Source organism: Ciconia boyciana, chromosome 2 (genome assembly GCF_034638445.1).
Source record: "Ciconia boyciana chromosome 2, ASM3463844v1, whole genome shotgun sequence".
NCBI classification, from domain to species: domain Eukaryota; kingdom Metazoa; phylum Chordata; class Aves; order Ciconiiformes; family Ciconiidae; genus Ciconia; species Ciconia boyciana.
The window spans coordinates 78,217,366-78,242,167 of NC_132935.1; the positions used below are offsets into that span (position 1 = coordinate 78,217,366).

Below are 24,802 nucleotides of genomic sequence, written 5' to 3' on the forward strand. Positions count from 1 at the left end.
GTTCTGGTTCCCCCACCTGGAAAAAGACATACAAACTGAGAAAAGTTCAGAAACATTTGATAAAGATGATGAAAGGTTTGGAGTAGTCTCCATACAGGGAACAAACAAGTAAGCTAGGACTCTTCAGCTTGGAAAAAAGATGAGTGATAAGGGATATGACAAGTAGACAATAAAATCACAAGTGTCCTGAAGAAACTAGTCAGCGATCAGTTGCATGTTGTGTCTTCCAATGGAAGAAGTGGGGATCATCGAACAAAACTATTGGGAGCCAAAATAACCAAAAGCAGGTAATACTTCACACAACAGGTAGGATCTTGGGGCTCCCTGCCGCAGGATGTTATGAGCGCTAAAAGTTCACATGGTCTCAGGGAGTGATTGGCAAATTAATGGAGGAGAAATATACAAAGGACCATTAAACCCAAAGACAGCATCTCTGGTCCAAGAAATCCCTGGAGTCTGGGAGAATATTCTGGGCAAGGATCATTGTATGTTTATCCTGTTCTTATAAAAATTGTAAGAATTGTTTTGGCCACTGTTCATATCGGTTTTCCCTTTAGGAACAGGCAAAAGTCCATTGCTAACACACCTGAAAGCCTTTGAGCTACACAAAAAGAAAACTGGGAAGGAGCCAATAATTTCGAGGGATGACAAATGGAAAGCCGGAGTGGAAGACGCAAAGCATCAGAAATACAAAGAGGTATACAGGTGAGGCAGGAGTGTACGGGCACGTTCCTGAGGGATGGTTCGGTGACAGAGTGCCTGGAGTTACCCATCCTGCCAAAGCTATGCATGGGCAACTCATTTAAAGAAAAAAAGTAGGATTATAGGCAAATAGCTATGTAGCCAACAGCCTGCTTAAATGTAACTGAATAGGAACAGCAAGTGCAGAAGTACGAGAGTTAATTTAAATTCGTAACACAAGCAGCCACACCGTAAGAAGTAAACCAGATTTTAGTCAAAAAACAATACTCAGGCCTGTTTAAGAAACACAGAGCAACAAATTAAATAATAATTTAATATGACCATGTGTTCGATACAAGGATCAGCGGCAGGTGTGGAAAATCCACCTGGAGTGACGGAGGTGCGGACACCCTTTGAGCAACACAGCACCGTGAGGGTAGGCACAGCGCCGCGCTGCCCTCGCTCCCTCCGAAACGGGCCCTCGCCCGTGCTCGGCCCAGGCGGCGAGGTGCCTTGCACCCCTGTGCAGGCTGCAGGTCCCCCCATGCCGCTTGCTGACTGACTTTCCGCAATGCCAGCTGCGAAGCGGAGCGGCAAAAAAACATGCGGTGCTATAAGCGCGCCAGCCGACTTTACCAGGACGTTTGTTGGGAATAACAGAACTGCTGTTGTATCTGTGCCGCTTTGCCGGGGGTTGTTTACAAGATTTGTCCTGGAAAGACAGCAGGGCAAGACGGCGTGCCCAGCTCAGCCCTGGCAGCAATGCAGCACGAGCACGCCGCCGCTTGTTTTACAGGCTGGAGTTTTCCCACTGGAAGAAAAGAAACTCAGCGATTTCCCTTTGCTGCAGCCTCGGATAGGGGTTGTTACAGGAGCTAAATTGCTTTCTTTTACTGCTAAGACTAAATTTGAAGTTTATAGGCAGGAATTTTTCAAGGGGTCTCTGTATACTTTGAGAAGTCTCATTGACTTTTAACACCAGACATTTAAGAAAAAAAATAAATCCCTGGTGGCACTAGACTATGGTACATTAATTCTGTGGCAAACTAAAGTATGCAAATTCTAAAAAACTTTCAAAGCAATGCCTAACATTAGGTAAGTACCGAAGGAAAAGCTACAAAGGAGTATCGCGTGTGGTGTTTTCCCTCCTTTTCTTTCTAGGTTTTTCAGTCAACAGATTATTTTCTGAAGGGTCCAGCAGCTTCTCCTGAGGGCATCTCTCAAGCAGAACATAAACAGACCATTTAGAGGCAGGAAATTTTTTCTTGTTTCCCCTCTATCACATATAAAACCCCCTGCCATAAGTACAAACATCTACAGTCCTGTGTTTCTAAAAAACGTTAATTAGAGAAATCTCACATTTAACAGGTACGGCTTACAAGGATGGACTTGACTTAATAATTCATGCACTTCAAACCTAGTGATTTTTAAGACTTTCACATTTTCAATCTTAACACGATTGCATATCACTTCTCTTTTGCCTTCCTTTTAAATTATTTGCAGCAACCCACGTTCAAAACCACCCAAGCAGAGGTTCAGCCACCTGACCATGAGGGCTGCAGAGCGCATAGCTCAGTAGAGACAGACAAACAAAGCACACCCCGTTTCATTGGGCTCCCAGCCTGGGAAACTAGGACAGCATTTCCAGCCACTACCTAGAGTTTTGGGCATCTTCCTTTCTGGCAATCAAGGTAAGAGTAACTGGGACAGGAACTGGTGTAAGCAAACTCGCAGTATTAAAAAAAAAAAAAAACAAAAACCAAAACCCAAAAAACAACCCTGCAGTCTCTGGGTATTTTTTGAGATACAGAGTAAAACTGCTGATCAGCACAAGAAAATTAGACTCCCAATTTCTTGGCTGAAATCTCCCATTTGCACTTGACAGGGGAAAAAAAAAAAACCTCCTCCAAAAAGCCAAGAGCAAAGCAAAATTTCATAGATAATGCAGGAAAATGGGACTACTCAAAGGATTTAAAATGATGCAGATGTGGGCTCTCATTCTATTACAAGTCTAAGTTATACCCAATTTCAGTCAGTTTATGATCCAAGAACCTACTTCTCTTCAGCTCTCAGATAAAAGCTTTCTACTCTCATTTTAGTCTGCCAGCGGTAAGCTCAATCAAAAAAAAAAAAAAAAAAACAAAAAACCAGGACTGTTCATTTTTGATACAGCTAGCTTTTTGCTGATTTAATTGTCTGGATTGTCTGTATCAACAAGTATTCTTATCAGCTTGTCATAAAATTGTATCCTTAGCAGAGTCACCGACTGAAATGAAGCTTAACCTGCTGCTCAGGGACATCAGTAGATACAGCAACAGCAAGCATAATTCAAAGCAAATTCTGGTCTCTTCACATAAGTTTTAACCTTGACCTTCAGATAATTTATGGAGATCATTAGAGCATAAAAAGATTAGATGGATTAAAATCAGTCATCCTCAGGGCTGAGTACTGCAGACTGCGATGGTGATAAGGACTTAAAAATGACACTGGTCTTCCACCCTTCTTCCATTTCAAATGCCCGATATGTCAGAAAAAAGGCAAAGATATGAAAACCAATCAGTTTCATGCTTGAAGCTTCAAGTTGCTATAATTTTCTTCCTTATATACTTTAAGAATTAAAAATTATACTTTGCATACACCTCCATGCAAAAGAAAATTCTGCTACGCTGCTCTTCAGCCTAAGGAGCTGCCAAAAAAGAACCTGTCTAGTTGCAGCTCCCAATTCAAAGAACAAACTCAAACCTTAGCAAAATACCAGGGCAAGAACTGATTTTTATTAACCTATTTTACAGGCTCTCAAGAGGAAAATTAGTCCTGTCAATGGTTCTTCACTGCATGAGACTAATATCTTATCAGAGGACATGGCATTATTTCACTTCTACGTCTCTCCCTCAAGAATACTCACTTTGATGAAGTAGTTCAAGGGCAGGCATCAGAAAGTCTGTTGTGCAAGGTACAGCAAATGGATCCAAGCCACATTAGGACTTCATCAGTAAAATACACATGGTAAAATTTAGTTTGACAAGCAACACAAATATTTGCATCACCATGGTCCTAGTGGAGGACAATACCTTGTACCACGGGTCACTTTCCTTTCAGGTCAACTTGATACAAGTACAAAGAGTATTGCTGAAACTAAGCCACAAAGGATGGAATTTATAATATAAGTTTCTGAGGTAGCCAACTATTTTATTTTTTTTTAAGTCAGATTAAGTAAATTACCCTTTTGGACCTAAATAACCTCTTTTAAACATCTACTATACACCAATATATATACCACCACACTTTTTTTTTTAACTATTGTTTGAGCTATAAACAAGTATCTTGCAAAAATTAGATATGATTCCCACTTGAAGAAATGACAGAGAAACAGATGACCGCAGCAGATTTGAGGGACAGACTCTTAAACAGGCACATTTCAAGATATGACTTTGAGGCATGCTCAGCATACCTGAAGATCTAGTTAAGGACATTTATTAGCCGTGCCTGTCAAGCAACTCAGCACTCTGAAGAGGAATCTCAGACATCAGTCTCTGGCAAAATGCATTCTGCGTTTTTTTTCCAGGATGCTGTGCACAGTTCTATTTTGAATAAATGTTAACCAGGTTGTTAGTTAGATATGTGCATTTGTATGCATACTCACACTGATTCCCTTATCCTTTAAAGAACCTGCGTAAGTAGTAATCAGACTGGGTGGTAGGTGGGTAAGCAATCTTAAGAGAAAAAAAAATAATAATTTCTAGAACTTGTGTGCTTTGAATGAAACCCATTTTTTCTTCTGAAGAAATTCTTGACCAGCTACACAGAGAGTTCATTTGTACATGTTGCTATTCCATTTCAAATATGGGCTTTAGATTTTACTGGTGCATGGTCCATTGCCAGCAACAGACACACAAACCCAGCAGTAATATGGAGCTTAAAATGGTAAAAAGACGACACACTTGAAGAGAAATCTCTTTATAGTTTTCATTTTAAAAATAAAATAGGTGAAACTTTAAAAGAGGAACATCCCATTCCAACCAAAATTTAAAATACACTTCCATGCTAAAAGCCGAAGTCTGGATGTGAGCCTCACGCAAGCTGCCAAGTAATAAAGAAAGAAACTTAATCTTTCACATTACTCGCATCCGTGTCTTTGCTTTCCTGGCTTACAGGACTGTTGGCATTTTTACTAGATTGATCTAAATCCTCAATTTTATTTTCTACTTCCATAGCACTGCTTTCCACAGGACTGTGGGGAGATTCTTCACCTATTTCTGCTTCCATTTTTGTGACTAAATCATGTTCTTTATCTTCCACATCCATTCCTTCCTCTGTTTGTGCCAGCCTATGTTGAACTTCTTCCTCCGTTTTACTTTCCGATTCCTCCTCTTTCCTCTTTGCTTTAAACACTTCAACTCCCATCATCCTCAGGTAATGAAGTCTCTCATTCTTGGGCACAAAGGCACGGAGTGATGTCTTTCCTTGCCAACCACACAGCACTATAGGACACTGAAGATCATCAGGTTTTCTGCAAACAAGCAGTTACGTTCGGTCAACTGTGAGGAAGTTAATCTTCAAAACTTAATTTTACAGCCATACCCTGATAAATAAGCGCACAATCTTTAAGAGTGAATGCATTTTATAACTATACATAGAAGATGCAAGTACATTGGTCTTAACTTCAATATCTGAACAGGTACATGCTTGTCTACAAGCAAGCAAAAAAAATACAGCTCAATGCTATTAAAGTTCTGCAACAGGCAAAATAATTTTCTGGCTCTGGTTTCAAAACTAATATAAGCAACAGCAAGATGAAAGTTTATATTTAAAAAGTTCTCAAGGGCTTCTAATACTACTTTGTCAACAAAAATGAACAATGAAAAAGTTTAACTTTTTCTATTCCAAATGCTGGACTTCACAGGGAAACAAACAAACCAACATGCAGTGATACTGTGGACCTCTGGCAGAATTACTAGCCCTCCTTTATAAAGCCAAATCCTACAATTGTTTCAAGAATACACAGGCAAGATGGCTTTTTTCCCTGTTAAATTCTTTGTATGCTGTCCGGCTCTACTGTTGACCTCACTGCATCTCTATGCCTCCACTTCTCTTTTTGCTGAGTGAAAATAAATTCTTGTCCAAGTTTTATGTAAATGGAAAGCAACACATCTACTTACTCAGGGTCTGGGTCGTACTTCAGAACTATACTTCCCATCGCTACAGGGAAGGGAGGTGGAGGGAACAAAAACAAAACAGATGTGTTACTTGGTACAATGTTAAAATGATTGTAATTTGAAAATGTTCAAGAAAACAAGTTTTCAGTCAGCCACACAGCATGACAGCGCTGGTTAGCAGTTATCTACATCAGTACAGTAAACTGTAGACAATACCTGTTTTTATTCCTTCTTTTTTTCCCAGACCAAAGTATTTATATAGTTACCAAAACAATTGCCAACCCTGCCCCCTCCCAAACCCGAAACAAACAAATTAAAATACAAAACCACAGTGAATCTAGCAAGGAACTTTTACTTAAGTAAAACGAACATAAGAGTATGCCAGCCCAAACTTTAGAAAAATTGTTCTTCCCATTGTGTCTCATCAAACACTGAAGTACAAGGACCAGCGATGACTTGGAAATAAAACAACATAAAAAAAAGACTGAAAACCAGTCTTCATTTCTTCAAACACCCAGCGTAGCGGAAATAAAAATTTGATATGAGTAGACATTGCTCCCCATATTTAAGAAAATCAAATCTGAATAACTATATTTGATACATAAAATCATGACAAACAATTGCAGATGCCAAACAGACAGTTTCAGCTGGAGCACTAACAGGCATAAGGATCAGTAGCGTATATAAAATCTTTGTTCATGACGTATTTTAAATGCTGTCTTACAGCATGGCTTCACAGAAGTCACAAGTTTGGCAACTCTTCTGTCCTCTGGAGTTCATAAACCTTAAAGGCAGTGATCAGAAAGGACTAGTTTCTAGTAGTACACTGGGTTTCAGTAATGCTTACTTGCCTAATCAACAAGTATATTTAAGATTAATTTAGTCAAAATTTTTAGCAAACACAGGTTTACGTGACAGGATTTTCATAGTCTTCCGTGTACTGTATAATAATCATTTTGTCATAGCACAAATTAGAAGGCTTACCCATGTCTTTGACTTTCTTCTGTGTTTCACTGCTGAATTTACTTAAGAATGGATTTTCCTGGGTTAGCAGAATTTTAACATCTTCTATGCAGACATTTATAATCCTTGCATGAATGAATGGGTACAGAGTATAAATTCCCTGTTTAATAAATAAATATATTTATTTCAAAATGCAGTCTCTACTTTCTGAAGGAAAAATGTTAAGAACAGTATGTCCTTTAGCTAATACCAGAAAACAATTTCCACATTTTAAACCATACTGAAAATGCAAATTGTCATTAAGCTGACAAAGTTAATGCCAGCTGTGCTACAGGCTCTAGAGGAAACCAAAGTATCTCCTTCGAAAATACAATGCTATGTAATTACCTCTTGTGCTAATCTGAATGCACATCCAAACTGTTCCCCATCACTGTTGCGAGACCAGACTTTTATCCCTGTGTTAATAACCTGCAAACAACAAAGCCAATAAGCATCATTAAGGAATATAAATTCTAAATTACCACTCTGAACTTTGTTCTTCCTCAACTGTTTGACTAAAAGGAGGAAGAAAGGATACTTCTGCTGCAACGTTTTTCATTTGCACTGGACACTGAATTAAATTCATGTGAAAATTAATTCAAGGGAAAAAGGAATTCCCACTATCAAAACACATAAACATAAACACCTTTCACTCCTTTCCATGTTGAAAACCGAACACTGTGAGGAAGTGTTAGTCTTAAAATGAGGGCAATGAACTATTAAGATCTCATTTTAATTTTAGTTTGAGTAAGAATTTTCTGGGTGATTCTGGGAAAGTCAGTCAAGGACAGGCTTTTAAAAATGCACAAGTGCTTAATATTAGGACACTATATCCTTTGTGGTACTCAAATTTTCACTGCCTAATATAATGTACCAGTTTCTTAAAATTTTGTCAATTATGTAGCCATTTCCTGCATGTGGGATAAAAGGATAATTATTTATCCATCTCAAAGATCTGTTGCAAAGATGTAATGAATATCCTTGGAAATTTTCACGACTTGACTGGATGAGGCCCTGAACCATATCTGATCTAGCTTTGAAGTTAGCCCTGCTTGGGGCAGGAAGGAAGCTGGACTAGATGACCTCATCCTAACTTAAATTTTTCAACAACTTTGAAGACAAATCTTTAGCATTTGCAAGGCATTTTCCATGGGGAGTCATATAAAACAAATTACCATTTTCCCCTCTAATTCACAAAAACTACTTCTTATTCCATTACCATTCAGCTTAACAACTTTTCAAAATATTCAGTTGTCGAAATTACTTTGAAACAATGTCCCCATGTAACACAGCCAGCTAATAATTCAGCTAAGTTATCCGTTATTTTTGGTAGGCTTTCAAAGCTCTTAATACTTTTATAATTTAGGGGCTCATAAATACAACAGTGTCAATGTAAACTTGTGAAGGTGCCTGAAGACCTCATAACAATGCTGGTACACACGCAGCAGTTATATATTCCCTTCCTCTACTTTTAAGTTCCCTTCCATCTGCCAAAAAAAATACCGATTTTAATCTTAGAGACTGTTATTTACCTCTGAGACAACTCTTCATCTAACAGAGGAGGGATAGAGAAGAAAACATTCATTCACGCTAAAAAAAAAAAGGCCTATCAGAGGGCTAATCCTCTATATAAACAATAAGCTTGGCAATAAAGTTCAAGGAAACATCCACTGATGCTTATGATCTCCGTTGTGAAAACCCGAAGAGATGAACCATACCTTCATCTTCTCACTGTTGTTCAGAAGCACGTTCCTTAGCTCCTTAGAAACCATGTACAGCTGTCTCTTCTTTCCTTCTTGAGTTCGAGTTAGTAAATTTGTCTTGGGAAATGATGGGTCCAATGCATAAAACTTCCTGTGGCCATAATACTTCTTTTGATTAACTGAACACTGAAATTGCAAACTCAAATGCACGGGTTAGCCCATTTCCTCGCGCTATCTCTGCAAACACTTAACACTTTGGCTCCAGAACACAAAGATTAAACTTTCTAAGATGCATGACATCAGAAAAGACAAGCTGTCATTGACACTAAGATACACTCAAAAATTTCCAGTGCAAACTATAGTTGTCTGTTTTCATTTCAGAAGAGTTTAAGTGTTGAGCAGAGGGGCACCTGGTACAAAGTTAGGGAAAAAGTTCTACGTATGACCAACTAGACCCATTTTTTGTCATGAGCCGAACTACTAATATTCCCAAACTACTAGAAATCTTACTGCCAAAACAGAAACATTGTTTTCTTACTGGATAGGAAGGAACAATGGATCATCTTCAGGGAGAAACACAAAAGGGTCTTCTTTAAAACCAAACAACTTCATTTTTTTAGATGGTGGTGGTCTAAAAAGAAAATACCACTGCATTGTCAATTTTAGTAAAAGTACTTGGTTTAAAATCAGTATATTCAGTTCATTTAGTCAACACCTGCCTTATGGTAACGATAGTATACCAAACAGAATACTGACATTTGCCTGTGTTTCACTAAGACAACACTAACCACAATTTAACTTCTTAAAATGAGGAAGTGAAAGCAGTGCTTGAAAACAGAAACCACAAAAACAAGTAAACAGAGATTTCTGAGGGAGTAATTGTGAAGACAGTAAAGATCTTCCAAAGGTTAACTTCTGAAAGTAGTTTTTTCCTTAACAGAGAAGAAAGGACTAACAGATCTGGCAAATGTTAATAAGAAAAGTGGTTATTTTCCTAACTTGCTGAAATAACTTCCTAACATGGAAATGTAGGACAACTGAGCAATTTCATTAATTCTTCTTGATCGACTTCTAAATGAGTCCAATAACAAAAGAACTATAGAATACTCAGCAATTACAAGGCTGTCACAGGACAAATACTTAGACATGGTCTCTTACCCACATACTCCTTCCTTTTTGCTTTGCTCAGTGTCTGAATTCTGCAATTCTTGCATTTTCTTAGACTCTTCATTTTCAGCAAGTGTTGGTTCTTCAGCAATACATTCAGAACAATTATCTGAATTAGCTGCCGTCACTTCAGTATCTCCTGTTCTTTGTGGTAATTTCTGATGAACCTATTTCAAATTATAGTATTTTCAACAAAGCAAAAGTAGTACCTAACTTGTAATAAAAGGTACCTACATGCACCTTTTGCGCATCTCTTTGCATATGCTTAATTCTTACCAACTTGTATGTAAGTGCTTAAACAGATCCATTCAGGGAGTTAATCTGATTACTAAATCAAGATATCATTATAAGCTGCATTTACCTCTAGTAAATTTGCTCCAGACAATTTCTTACCAACTGTCCAAGAAAGCTATTTTTGTACCATTTACAAAATCATGTTCAAGCACTCAGAGAAGACTATTTTAAGTCAGGATCTGCTGCTTTCCTCCATGCGCTCAAAGTGACACACACATCCTGCTGCTGCTTTCTGTAAGAGTGCTACAACATTAAATTTAGAACAGCATAAACTATTTGGGTGATGCTTGCTTCTGAATAAATGCTTCTTCCTTACTGCCACATATGTATTACTCATAAGGTGTTCTAATGAAGCAAATCAAATAAATAGAAACAGCTAAAAGGGATTCACACAAGAATTTTCTCTCAAAGATATGAACAATCTGAGAGATCAAATAAATCATGTCAACTTAAAATCCTGTTGACAGGATTTTAAAGACAATTGACAACAAATGGATTAAAGTCAGATGGCTGAGGCTGCTGCTGCTCCTAACAGTTTTACATCCATTCCCCCTGCTGCTGATCTGCTAGACTAATCTGCTAGTGAATCACTCCTGAGCAACCAGCCAGAGAGTAAGATAAACTGAAATCAGAATTAGCTTACAACACAGCAGAAAAAAGCCTTCAGCAGAGGGACCACACACAGCTGAAGGAAGCGACAGCTTTAGCTACTCAATCTAATCTGCTTCTGTAATTCTTTCAAAGCCTTAATTTCAGGTTCAAGTTTTATCTTCCTATTTTACTACGATTTCAAAATCCACCCTCCTTTTTTCTTTTATTTGGAAAGGAGATTTTTTTGAAAGTTCTTAAGGGATTTAGGAATTTATTTTTAATTGACACGCTGAACTATAACTGAAAGGCAGACAGAAAACAGTTATAGTATGTTTTCTATTATGTAAGCTTTCAAAAAAATTCCAGAAATGTTATTAAAATTTAACATTTTAGCTCTCTTAAAAGAAGTTACCTTAGGCTGACGTTTATTCCATGGCATTGGAGATTTTTTAATTAACACAGCCACAAAGAAACCTCCTGTGTTCTGGTGATGTGGCAATATCCTAAGACTAGGGGGGGAAAAAGAAATGTTGCAGTGTATTCATCATCAACATTCGGGCTCTCACAAAGTACTAGAAGTGTCACATTTATATTTACTTTCAGGGTAAACTAAGTATTCCTAGTAGGATTGCACAGATTTAATTTATCAAGCTAGAAACAGGACCTAACATAGAGAATTCTGGCAAAATAACTTGCATCAGTGCAATGCATTCATTTCACCATTCACATCTGAGCTTTAATGACTCATTTCGAAACACTATTTTTAGAGTAGCTATGGAAAGTCTTTCACAAAAAATAAGTCACACTGGTAAAATGTTGAAGTTTTACACACTTTTCCAGTAATTTTGTCTATTGGATGCAGAGAATTTGACCTGTTTGTGTGAGTACTTATTCCTTGTAAGCAACTTCTAATAATTTCTTTCAGTTCCCTGGAATTTAAATATAATATACTGCCACTACAAATGAAGCAATCAAAATATACTCAGACCTATACAAGCATAGGTCTATACTGCAACACATTCCTAATCTGACCTAATTATAATTTGCCCACCACCATACAAAGTAACCATCAAAACCTCATAAAATCTACTCTGGGAGAACTTACCAACGCTCTAGATTCATTGCCCTTAGCTTCTCTTCATCTTTTACTGGAAACATAGTGGGACGTATTTGTGTTTGTCTATTTGAAGGCACATCTTTCCACTCTTCAAACCACTGTCCATCTTTCAGCATTACCTGCAAAGGAGTAAATATAAATACTGTGAAGAATATGGGTCACCATTTTACAAGTTTTAATTAAAATACTTTCAAACCAAGGTTCAGATGCCATAAAGAGAAGTTATTTTCTGGTGTAGTAAATTAAGTTCTTTGAAATGTATTGTTCCTATGTGCATTTTATGTGTGCACTTAAGAGCAGGAGATTCTTGCCAGATTCTTGCCTCTTTGCTCCACTTTTTATGCTTTAAAAAGTGTGCAATCAAGTGAAGACTGGTGCAGAATCAACTGCAGTGATCTCTGTTAACCTCCCAGAACATATAGAACACCAAGATCCAAAGGAAGGACAGTGGTGGAATATACAAGAACATTAGTAAGCCATCAGATTTAGGATACATTACTTCTTTTTCTCCGTGAGACATTCTGCTATAGGCAGCTTCCAAGCAGTATACAAAGGAAAAGGGCTACTGCAGTCTAGTAGAGATTAGAAACAAGGAATCCCAATTTCATTACATAAGAAAGATGCAAGAGCGCAACACAACAGCTTGGTAAGCACACAGCCCCATGACACAGCCCTACATAGGTCATAGATAGAGATGTTTTCAAGGAAAGTTACTGAAGAAGCATGTCACTGTGAATTTTCTAGTGTCTGTATCTTTATCCAGGATTCAGAACACATCTATAAATCCACTCTAAGATACCGTGTGGACGTAACATCACCTCATTCTGTCTAAGGGTCAAAGCATCCTTTAAGCATCGTTAAACAGAGCATCCTTAAGCATCCTTTTGAAGGATGCTTAAGGTAAAAGCAGAAGGTTAAAGCCACAACTCTTGTAGCAAGGCATTTTGAATGCTCTTTAAGCATTCAAAGCAATTTAAGCAATACCAAAGTGGAAAAAAAAAACCCAACAGGGAAAATTTGACGTCGGAACTCTAGATGCCTGGTTCTGTACTGGATGCTAGGGCTGTAAGAAAGGTCACATCCAGGAATGTGTGGGGCAAATGCCTAAAATTAATGACTGAAATGATGGGCCATTTTTGTTGTTAAGGCAACAAAATAGAGAAGTCACAGCGATGGCGACTTCAGGACTGGCAAGTACGATTAAGTGTTTTCATACACCTTGCTGTGATTGTCTTGAAGGTTTAAGTAAGTGTTCTACTGGAAACTGAAATGTAAGATTTATCTAGATTACAATTTCACTAAGAATGTTAGAACACTGATTTCAGCATCATGGAGTCTGGCATTTCTCAGCCACTGATCAGATCACACCTAATATATTGTGCCTTTGCCTGTTCCTGAAATAGAAATGACTGTACTTCCAGAATTAGTATTTCAAGTCCAAATACGCTACACGTCATATTGCTAGATGGAGACAAGATAGACTACGATTCTGAACTGCTCTTCTTTGGAAGTCATGAGTTCAGCTTGAGAGAAACAAACAACGGGACTGATAAATAACTGGAAGTACAAACAAGTCTAGAACTATTTTGGATGTACTAGAATAACTGCCTAACTGCCCTGCTCTGTTCAGTTTTGGTTTACCAGTCTAACCACACAATGTAACTGCTGGAATGACAAAGCATCAAAGAACATGCTGAAGTCTTCTCTACTGCACATTTTGCTAGCCTCTTATTAGGGTAGAATGAAGACTAATAGCGTTGCAGAAGTAGAACAACATATCTGAAGTTAAAAAGGTCTCTTCCTTCAAGATTCTGAAATAACTCATTTGAGTTCACTCATCGTCTGGCTTAAGGACAGAGTACTGAATGCTATTTCCAAGCACCTAAGTGTCCCTTGAACAAAACCTTATTTTTATTTTGCTGTTTCCAGAGATTTACAGTCAACTGATGCTTAGGAATATTCAGTGTAATCACTAAGTCACAGAGCTCTCATTCAACAGACATTTCACCAGGAAACAAAAGACCACAAGTAAAAACAGCCCAAAGTAAGCAAATATATTCAATGCCGAGCTAGCCAAAGAGGCTTGAAAAAATACAGTAGCAGCAAATAAGAGCTGAAGAAAATCTTGCAAACTTTCAACAGATTTTATTAGCCTACTTTTTAAAATACCCATTAGGGAGATTTATATTTCAACTGAAAACACAGAAACAAATGTTACAGAAAATAAAAGATACTTTTAGTGATCTTTATGTATATACTTTGTAGCCTTATAGAGTACAAAAAAAAAGTAAAATTAAGATTATAGAGCCACAATCATGCATTTTACATTTATCCTTCAGGTACAAGTATACAATTTAAACTTTTGGAACTGTAAGAAGAAAGAAATCAGCTAGTTTCTAAGCTGGATTTCAGTGACAGAACATAAGCAAATCTTTATTCCATGCATCTTGTTCATTAGCCTACACACATGCACAAACGTGCAGACTGTACCATTACAAGAGACTACTGAAACGGTGAGGGAAGACAGAACAACCAATGGCATTGCAAAGGCACATGCTCATAATTAAAATTTAATCAGAACTTCTTTCCCTACTACCAGGATGGCATTCTACTCTTCTTGATTATACTCTTAACAGGAAGCTGAAGAAGCTGTGGGGTTTTCTGTCCCTCCCTACCAGTCTGTTTCCAGAACTGAAATCACATAAGGCCTGGAACAAAATACAGGATTCTATTAATATTCTAGGATTACTCACCTATCTGTAGTTTTTATAGCTTATTTCCAGAAAGGGTTTAACAGCTTTTACTTCCAAATGATTCAAATGGACCAGCTAAAGAACCGTAGAATCTAACACTCACAGACTGTAAAGAGGAGGAGAAGGGATAACCTAAAAAATGGCTGAAATTATGTTGCCATCTACAGGCCACAGGCTGCACGCAACAGAAAAGGGAATTATATTAAGAAAGTATAGGAGATAGAGCAAAGAAAGCAAGAGGAAAAAGAGGAGAGCAGATGAGACAAGAACTTATCATCAGAAAGATTTTTAGCCCTCTCCCCTACAATGCTGTATTGTCTACAACTCCAAACATCAAATCACTACCATTACTTCAGCTGAATCTAATGTTTTGAAATTATACAATTCAAAATTTCCCTAATTTAACACTCTACAATACACCAAGAACTTCACAGAAATATCAGGTAAGTACCTTCCATTTTGTAATTCCTGGCATCCTCTTCAAACCTGGCAACTCAGAAGAGACATCAGCGAGTTCTAAGGCACCTGAAACCCCAAGAATATAAACATTCTTGAAAACAGAATTTGAGAGTTGTACTCCTAGTTAACTTTTATAAAAATAGTTTTCCGTCAAGTTTTGAGACCATTTAAAGACCATTTTTTTAAAACATTTCAAGGAACAAAATGTTATACAATTACTACTGTGTAAATTAACAACAAAGATGGTAAGAACTGTTCATAATAACTATAGAAGCTTGCAACCTATAAATTAAACAAAATATAATGGTTAGATACTTTTTGTAGCAGCTGCATAGAGTAATAGTCTACAACCTGTATCATTAAACATCAGTATTCCAGGCAATGCAGTCATAGAAGTTTTTATTCTCACTTACTTAGTACTTGGATTTACTACAGTGATTAAGTATTTTTCGGAGAAGTACTCTTTTGGGATGACTAAGCCTTTTAAAATGCTTGATATATTCTGATTTTATGGACTTACAACCTTAATATATTCCAGTGTGAGCGGAAAAAGAATTTATTATTTTTTTAAATGGAAAGGAAAAGTACTTTTTAAATGGAAAGGTAAGTACTATCAACCTAACAGGGCAAAAGGCCATGTGCCTAGAATATGACAGATTACTACAAGCAACTTCAACAGAGTATAATTTAGTCTACTAAATAAAAAATTTAAACTGCCCCAAGTCCAGAATTACATAAAAACTTACTAGTTAAATAGGTGATCTCTCTAGAGAAGAATAACCTTAAGTTTTTTGTGTGTGTGATTCTGAATACTTAGTTATTTAACAATTAGATAGGCTTTTCCTCATGTTGTACACAATTTATCAACCTGTTCTACATGACTAACCATTTACTCTTACAATGACAGTTTAAGCAAGTCTTTTAAATAAATGAAAAAGTGATACATGAACTCATAGACAAATTCTAAAATGACATTTCAAACCTGATTAAGCTTGATGTTTGTGTCCGTCCTTTGAATATTCCTGCCCTACCTACAGCACGACTTCAAATGATGCCTCAAGACTACATCAGACTGATCAGTCATTAAATGGTCCATCAGAAGTACTACAATTCCCAGCAGAGAAACATGGTACAAAAGTGACTTTTCCTTAGTCCTTCAGCCCCAACGGGAAAGCAATCTCTGATCTGCTCCACAAGTAGCAGTTTAACACAGTGCTAGGAACTAAGTTAAGATCGAAGAACCAACAAACCTTCTGGACTGAGCTGAGCAAATTCTCGAGGTCCAATGCCCCTTGTAGACCACTCCCCTACCTCGCCCCTCTTTAGCCACACCTGTGTTCAAGCTCCAAGGATAATGTTCGCTCACTGGAACACATCGTAGCCTCCAAGTAAGCCTCAAAATACCCCCACTGGGCAGAGACAAGAACCAAATGCCACAGCCCAATACTGCAGTCAAGATCATTACTTGCAAGTACTGAATTTGCCCCAGATTCTGCAATTGCTGGCCTCCGTCAACATCCATACTGCTTCGTGCTCCTATTCAAACTAGCCCTTACTGCTTTCTGAACTTGTCATTGTTAAACTTAACTCTGATGCACTACAGCCTTCAGTAAGACAAGCATACTATAATTTACTGGAAACATGTCTATGTTGTTTTTTCACGCAGTCTGCCAAAAAAACTACCTCTAAATAAAAATATCCTTTGAGTGGAAATTAAATAGTCAATTCCTAATTATCTACAGGCATTTTAGCTAAACTGCTGTTTGGGAGACAATGAAATTTCATGCATAATTTGGGGCCAAAATAGTGACTGGCACAAAGAAAACATTACACAGAACAGGCTATTCTACTTCTAGAACCAGCTCAGCTTCAGGAGTAATACAGCTGCTTCTGCTCTGTACAAGACACAACTTAACAAACTCTGTGGAACTTTTCATGCAAAATCCAATTAGATGTCTCCAAACTTCAGGTTACTGACTCAGAAGAAAACAGTATCCATCAGCTCAAGACCAGAAATTTGGGCTACTAAGCCCTACTATCATAAACTGATGTAGCAGAGCTTCCCAGCTCATCTCAATTTTTCCACCTCTTGTTACTTCAGATGGAGACTTAACAGCAACTTATGCAAGCCTTCATATGCAAGTCAAAAGTGTAAAAAAACCCATGAGCATAAAGATATTAAAATTCCAAGCATGTCAAAATGTGCGTCAAAGGATGCCAAAGGTATCAGTGACTCCCACCTACTGGTGCACAATAACATTCCTCTAACTGCTTAAGTACACTCTGGGCTTTTTACTCCTATGGTGTACAGCAGTAATGTCACGCGCTGCGTTTTCCAAAGGGAATATGAATGTCAGACAGGGATTTCAACCAATGGAATCGGTTAGCAGAAACCAGATTAACACAGACTGAATTCCTTTGATCTGTAGAAGTCTTTCGTGTGTCATTAACAGAACTTGAGGTTTTATATTTGCACCTGATTTAGGCCCATTGAAGAAGACTGCTTATATCAACACCAATGAAATCCTACCGGTACCAAAAATTGCTGCAGTTTTGCATACTAGAAACATGTTACCTACACTAAGCTTATTACTAGTACTATCATACACATATCCTTTTTTGGGCTGAGAAAAAAAAGATTTCCTCACTCCGTCCAAGCTCGCATTCTCACCTTGACTCTTTTCCAACAGAGATGCGATCACAGCCTCATTTTCGATAGGATTCAACGAACACGTAGAATATACCATTCTCCCGCCTTCTGCCAGCTGTTCAACACCACGGGTTGCAATTCTTAACTGCAATCTAACAGAACACTCTTGATCTAGCCAGGTATCACTCAGGAACCAGAAAGATTTGCATCAAATTTCTTACAGGTGAAGCTATATTGCAGACACATAACCCTTCATGGACTAAGTCAGCACATACTGAGTTCCACAGCTGTCACCAGTACACAAGTTAAAGTCAGTTTTAAACTAAGTCATCTTAGCGCAGTCTACACTGCAGACACACTCACAATCACACATATTAGAACAGGAATTAGGTCAAACATTAACACTACTGCATGATAACTTTTAACATAACATTCTATATTTTGTTTTTTATAGTGCCTCTTCAAGTTTATAATAAAGTACTCAACACTAGAAAAATAACCCCCCAAAACCTTACTACTCTTCTCCAAAATCTTGAGTTAAGATGAGGAGCAATCTGACTCTTACAAATATTATGGACAACACAGCTTAGCTCTCATTGGCTTTCTGAGAAAAGTATCACTGAGCTGGATCACCAGCTTATGCCCTACCTGCATACTTACAACTAAAATAAATCCTGTAATTATGAGTAAGTTACCAAGCAGCAAGTCACCATAGGTCAGCTGAGTCACAGTAACTGACTGCATTCCCAGCTTGTTACAAATGCACAGTAAAATGTTCTAAGCTTTTTCATCTGTGTTTAAATTACTGCTTTTTACCATGCATCTGCACTAGGCTAAGTACTTATTCACTATCAGTTAACATAAATCAATCTCAGTTAACTGAAACTGTTTAGGTATGAGCTCTAATATTCTAAAGACGTTGAAACATTACTATTACATTTTACAAGTTTCTGTGTTTTCCAACAGTATTTTATCTGCCTAAACGCTAAGAATCCCAACCAAATTATTTGTTCTGTGTTTTATTAGCTACCTTGTCTAAATTAATTCAATTAATATGTCAGATATTCATAAGAATACAATAAATTTATATTCACACACTCCACTGGAGGCTGACCTCACATCTGAAACACTACACTTTCTCTGAATAGCACATCACTTTCTCTGAATAGCACATAAGCTCTTGATTTGAGAGAAAAGCGACTTTTCTTAGTCTCTGCTTTGTCACATATTAACATGTGAATGCATGCAGATGTTAAAGATATGGGAAAAGGAGGAGAGAGAAATAAAGTAAGTGCAGATGTGTAACATGTATTTTTACCCATGGAGCTGCAAACTGTTTTGTGTTGTCCACTTCTTCCATACATCAATGTTCTTCCTCATGGTTCCATCTCCACTGTAACAGAGGTTGACCAGATTTGTATTATTTGTGGGTAAAACTCATTTCATATCCAAGTCTTTTATAGCAGCAAAAAATTAAGTCACTCTCCCATGCTAACTAGCTCTCCTAAGCTGTACTGTTTGTTTCTACACTGTCTTTGTATTTCAGTATCCTGAGTATAAGCTCAAAATTTGAAGCCCTTCAGCTGACCAAATTTAAGTACCACTTGGAATGAAAAAAGTTCACCTTGATTTGGTATCCCCTTACCTAAGACAGTTTAAGGCATTCACCTGTTTTGGAAGTTACTACAAATCATAACTCACTAAGCAACTCAAAAAGCGTAACTCAGTGACACAAGAATTCTAGCACTGCACTTAGTACAATAAAATCTGTGTATTGAAGATTACATGCAAAATACCTGCAGGGGACGTCACACAAAATCCTGTCATAGAAGAGGACCTCTTTTCTTCCATCAACTTCTATTTGTAGATTAGGAATGCTGGAGGCATCATGATTTACCACCATGATGCATGGACTGTTTAATCTCTTAGCCTGATGAACCAGCAAATAGCAGCGCTTGTTGTCAACATCATTGGCAATTACAAAACCCTCTGGGAACATAAAATAGTGGAAAGATGCTTTACTATTCAACAGCTAAATAATTTTACATAGTTTATTGCCTTATCTTCAAAGTTGTGTAAACCTTCCACTAGAGATTTTTACTTACAAGACTACTTCTCAATAGAGGACCCCTTGCTGAATATAAAATAACATAAAGTATGTCAAGGTTTAACTGATGTGTCAAATATAGTGTCAAGAGTTCTAGCCTGCATGCAGCGGAAATAAGACAACCAAGGGCCCTTCAACTTTTCACTCTCAAAGTAAAACGCTTGTAACAAAGAAAACCTCCACTGCCACCAAAGACAATCTCTGTACATCAGATTTTCAGCAGAACACAGAAAGAATCCACTTCACCCAACTTCACAATTTTTATGGACAGTATTTTCTGCAAGCATCTAACTGAAAGTAAAGATTCTGAAGCTTAAAAAAAGATCAATATCACGACCATTTTAAGGCTAAGGCAGCTTAGTCTAGTGTTTGCAGGATTAAGTTTGCAGAACTAAAACACAAGGGCTCATGGGCCACCATCTAAAATTAAGCTCTGATCACATTTACTGTAGTCTGAACTGTGAAGATTTATAATCCATCTCTCCCCTTCAAGCCAAGGAAGCCCACAAAGTTTCAAGGAAAAGGTGGGGTACTTCCCATCTCATGTAACTCAACTGCTCTGGGAATTCAATATGTAGTTAAATGCAGTTACTTATCTGTGATGTTAAAAGTAATCTTCTACAAGAGGAAATTCAAAGTCATAAAAGTTTTTGGTAGTTTTTCCAGACTTACTGGGAAAAGGAACATTCATGTCTGCATGCAACATTTCAATGAGTTGTGCAGTCTTAGATCCAGGTGCAGCACACATATCTAGAATCTACAAACACCAGAAAGTTAAAAAAAAGTCCTACCTTGTATTTTTTAAGCACTTTAAAAATTTACTATGTGTTCTTGTTTACATTAAATATTTTTGCATACAATTGCAGAATTATGATTGTTCTGAACACCAATCTGCAAAAACACAGAGTACAGTTCTGTTCTTTGTATGCATCACGGAATGCAGCTTTATCTCTGAGGGTCTAAAATATAACAAGGACTTTGGTTTGTAGGGAACAAATACATCAGCTGAAAAAAATTTGAAAGAGAAATCTGAATATAGATATGGAGATATGGTCCTTTTATTAGCTCACAAGCAATTCTGACTGAAGTTACCTGGAACTTTACACATATAAGCAAACATTGAGGGAAAAGTTACATTCAAGACCAAGCTGTACTTTTCTTTAACTATCAGTAAATTAATCAGAGACTGACACAATTGATTACACAGAATTTATAAAAATGAACTGCTATCCCTCCTCACACATTTAAATTTTAATGCAAAAAATCAGGGCAGCATAAACTGCCTGTTTCTATATCCTGGAAGAAGTACTTGGGAAGTATTTGAACCATCATCGGGCAGCAGAACAGAACAGCACAGACACCAACACCTGATTTTTGGCATATTTCTCCCTCCTGATTCATCACAAACTTGGCTTGTGATTGAGTCATTCAGAGAGTCACTTTCATGGCAAACCATTTGACAGCTAACACTGTTTTCTTAAGTAAGGAAGCTTAGAGTCTTTCCTCTTGCCTAGTTACAGATTTTCAGGACCATATGACTCTATCTTCTGGACCTTTAGCTCCAGTAAAAGTTAGCTGAAATCATGCAACAGGATAAAAGATGGGGACGGATCTGCTCAGATCCTCATGCAAGCCCCTAGCATGAACAAGACTAAACCGGAAGACAGACCCCAGAGAAATGCAAAAAGCATTTACTGATATTTCCAGAGAGCATGTGACAAGCGCTGCCATGCAGCAGTATTAACGCATCATGACACACACTCAGTAAGAGTATCATATCTGCCGTTTAAAGTAACAGTTGTGATGCTACCGGTTTCTACCTACTTTTGTAGATAATGCAAAAGATAATGAAGAATAAGCAAACCTAAACATGCTCTAAAATTGTCCAGCAAATTGATGGTGAGGGAAAACTGAATCGTGAAAAGTAGATTAGAAATGGGCACAACTACAGAAAGGTATGACAGTCATCAAGCTGATCCTTGTGTAAGATAGGAATCAGCATGTAAGACATGATGTATAAAACATGCTGGTTAAGCATGAAAAGTAACCTGCAATTCTGGTTACAACAAGCGGCTCAGAAAATAAGGCACTAAGAACCATAAAAGGTCCTAAATGACAACAGCCAAGGCATCATTACAGCAGCTACTTGCTGTCTTGTCACAAGAGAGGATAAAGGACCTATTCCGAGTCTGATTTATGAGGAGATTTGTGAAATCTTACAGGCATTTCTGGATAGCGCTCGTTGAAATATAGTCACCAAAGTTAAACATTCGATGCAAAAACCATATATTGCTATCTTAGTATATGCAATATAAGAAAGGTGTGTGCAAAAATATTCTCACAATTTGTGTTTTACATTAAGTTGAACACATTTACTACCGGTTCAACTCCAGACAAAACTCAAAATGCACCTGTAACACATTAGGACTGAATCTATCACTCAATTCATTATTCATTTAAGAGAGGTGAGAAGATCTTGCCTCACGTAACACAGCCATCAGCCCTGTGTCATACATTGGGTTGGGGTGAGAGTAGGAGAAAATAAACTGAAAAGTTATGTATGCTAAGTAATGTTAATATAAAAACAAGTATGTATGAAGGAGTCTCTAAAACATATAGGTCAGAATTTTGAAAAACTTAAAATTTTAAGATACGCCACAAAAAAATTAAGAAAGAAGTGCACAACATGGTTGCTTGAGAGAGCATGGCACTTCTAACTAGCTCATTAACTTAACAGATTAAGAGAATAAGGCCACCTGACAGATTCACTCTGCAAACAAATGTAGTATATGAAAACATCACTTTTCACTGAAACACATGAACAGGAAGCTTGCTACCAGATATCCCCATTCCTACAACCTGCCATTAGAAAATATCACGGGCATTCCTTAGACACCTCAGTTAAAGTTAGCAATCTATACTCTTTAGCCACCATCGACAGCATGTTTCAGCTCATCCAAATTATTTTGCCTAGCGGATTTGTAGAGCAGAATTTTGCAACTTCTTCAAAAGGCACAGAGGAGTGAAAACTACCTGGTAAAGAACATTATCATTTGGATCTGGAAAACTTCATCTGTTCACAGTGTGATGGATAGCAGGAAGTTAAAAACAGTCACCTTACTTTAAAAGGGGGTTGAAACATGAATATGTAACTTAGATGCAGCTAAATACATTTATACTTTGAAAGTAAGATTATGCAACTACTTAAAAACTAAGTGTTTTTTTACAGGGTATTACATAAACCTGAAAAAGCAGATGTTCCCCTGACTGTTTGTGATCTGAACACTAGTTGATTGCTGTGGCTTACATGCAGAAAGCATAAAACATATCAACACAAAACAGAATTGTGTATCAGCATTGATACTGCTGTTGTAATTTTAGTTTAATCAAACTCTTCCAGGAAAAAACTCTAGTACACAGTACATTCTAGAGTTACCTTATGATGAGGGTTAACATTAAGTAGCAGAGGTGGGATCATACTAACAGCCTCCTGACGACTGATATTTCCCTTGAAAGGAAAAAACAAAACCAAAACAAACTCATTTTTACTCAATTCCAAGCGAATGCATTTCTTTTGCAATATTTTTTTTAAATCTCTATGCAGTAAAATGATAAAGCAATTGAAAACACACCATTATAAACTTAGGATTAAATTTTGTTAGCGTTTTAACAAACAAAATCACAGTATTTCGAAATTTCTGATAATTGCATGTTTATTCCAATTTTATTCATTCTGCGGATGTAGTTTCTGCTCAAGAGATGAGAAACTGGCTCCAACCAAGTGAGCAACATCCATCACTAAAGGTACGTCGTGGTATGTACACACATGCACTTTTCATCAGACTCAAACATCTGTTTTCTAACAGCAACTAATTCTTTTACAGGGACTCGTTTTCACATTCTCAAACAAAAAAAAAATTGCAGGATATTTTTTTCAGGAGTTCAGGAGAAATATTTGTAATGGCAGTTGCATGCCAGAGTCATTGGATGAATCACTGTCAACAGCAACATCAAATGCAGATTCTTCTGAGCTACTCAGCTTCTGAGAGAAAAGGTACCGTCTCAATTTCTCATAATGCATTTAAATAAAACGCTGCTCAGGATGCGAAAGAAAAAAAAAAAATCAAGATCTATCCAAAACTTACACATTCTGTCTCGCTAACCAGAAACTGATGAAACTTTTCCAGTTGCGGCGACTTGCGTAAGATTTTTCTACTCAAGTTAGTGTGCCAGGCTAACTCTTCTGGATACCTGGGGGAAAAGAGACGGAAAAAGGGCAGCGGCAAAAGACGGAAACAAACCGATTCGTCGGGCTCGATGTCGGGAAGACGCAGGGTGCCTTGCTTCACTTCCAGCTCCCTTACCAGCTCAGCGACTGCGGCATTTCGACTTTTTGGCCATCCACCTCGAGGTCCTGCAGCTCTTTGAAGTACTTTTCCTTCAAGCAGTGGAGAATCTCTTTGGCGTGACTGCGAGGGAGAAGGCCGGATCGAGACACGCCTTCTCCAGACCGCCTCCGCGGTAAAAACGGCGGGTCCCTGTCAGCTCCGGGCAGCCGGGGCAGCGGGGCGTGCCGGGTCCCCCTGCCCGCCACCGGCCCCCCTGCCCGCCCCGCCGCCCCTACCTCCGGTAGCCGGTGATGCGCAGCGTGGCGGGCAGCGGTTCCCTCAGCGCCGCCATGAAGGCGCCCCACTCGCCGGCGGGGACGATGCCCAGCTCCCGGTAGTACCGCTCGAACAGCTCGTTCTCCTTCACGATCTCGGGGTAGCCGCCGGCCCAGCCCTGAAACACGCCGCCACCGTCAGCCCGGCGGCCCTGCCGCTCCCCGCCCCGCCCCGGCCCGGCTCTCACCGCTTGGTCCCCGCCGCCCCCGCCGCCGCCCCGCTCCTGCCGCTGCTGCTGCTGCCGCCTGCGGTCGCGCGCCCGGCGGCCCATGGCGGCCAGGCGCCGGCCGAGCCCCGCCACGCGCCCCGCCGTCGGGGCGGCCGCTCCCGTCCCTCCCGGCCAGAGGGACCGAGGGCACAAACGGCTGCGGCGCCGCGTGCTCCCGCCGCCACGCGCACGCGCGGGCCCTCCCCCGGCGCTCCTTCCGGGCGGCGGCGCGGCGCAGCAGCACGTCGCT

The 24,802-nt window shown here is 38.6% G+C and overlaps 1 protein-coding gene and 1 long non-coding RNA gene across 3 annotated transcripts; one reads left to right on the forward strand and one right to left on the reverse strand.

Moving 5' to 3' along the window:
* Positions 1–639: 639 nt before the first annotated feature.
* Positions 640–4,495, forward strand: LOC140647886 (uncharacterized). The gene is made up of 3 exons (XR_012041008.1): positions 640–705; positions 2,185–2,372; positions 3,474–4,495. It is a non-coding gene; the product is annotated as an uncharacterized lncRNA (long non-coding RNA).
* On the reverse strand, positions 4,496–24,787 carry NSUN2 (NOP2/Sun RNA methyltransferase 2). Of its 2 annotated transcripts, none has more exons than XM_072853053.1 (19): positions 24,532–24,787; positions 24,305–24,462; positions 24,045–24,149; positions 23,826–23,931; positions 23,117–23,188; positions 20,353–20,437; positions 19,370–19,562; positions 18,892–18,966; positions 17,595–17,725; positions 14,916–14,989; positions 11,700–11,830; positions 11,007–11,103; positions 9,701–9,876; positions 9,081–9,173; positions 8,558–8,693; positions 7,188–7,268; positions 6,822–6,960; positions 5,841–5,880; positions 4,496–5,191 (listed from the first exon to the last, which is right to left on the reverse strand). In XM_072853053.1, exons 1-19 carry the CDS (start codon positions 24,613–24,615, stop codon positions 4,786–4,788), a joined length of 2,382 nt encoding a protein of 793 aa, XP_072709154.1. In that variant the 5' UTR covers positions 24,616–24,787; the 3' UTR covers positions 4,496–4,785. The 2 variants fall into 2 exon arrangements, with proteins under 2 accessions (XP_072709154.1, XP_072709153.1); XM_072853052.1 differs by having other exon boundaries at positions 8,558–8,741.
* Between the last annotated feature and the right edge of the window lie 15 nt (positions 24,788–24,802).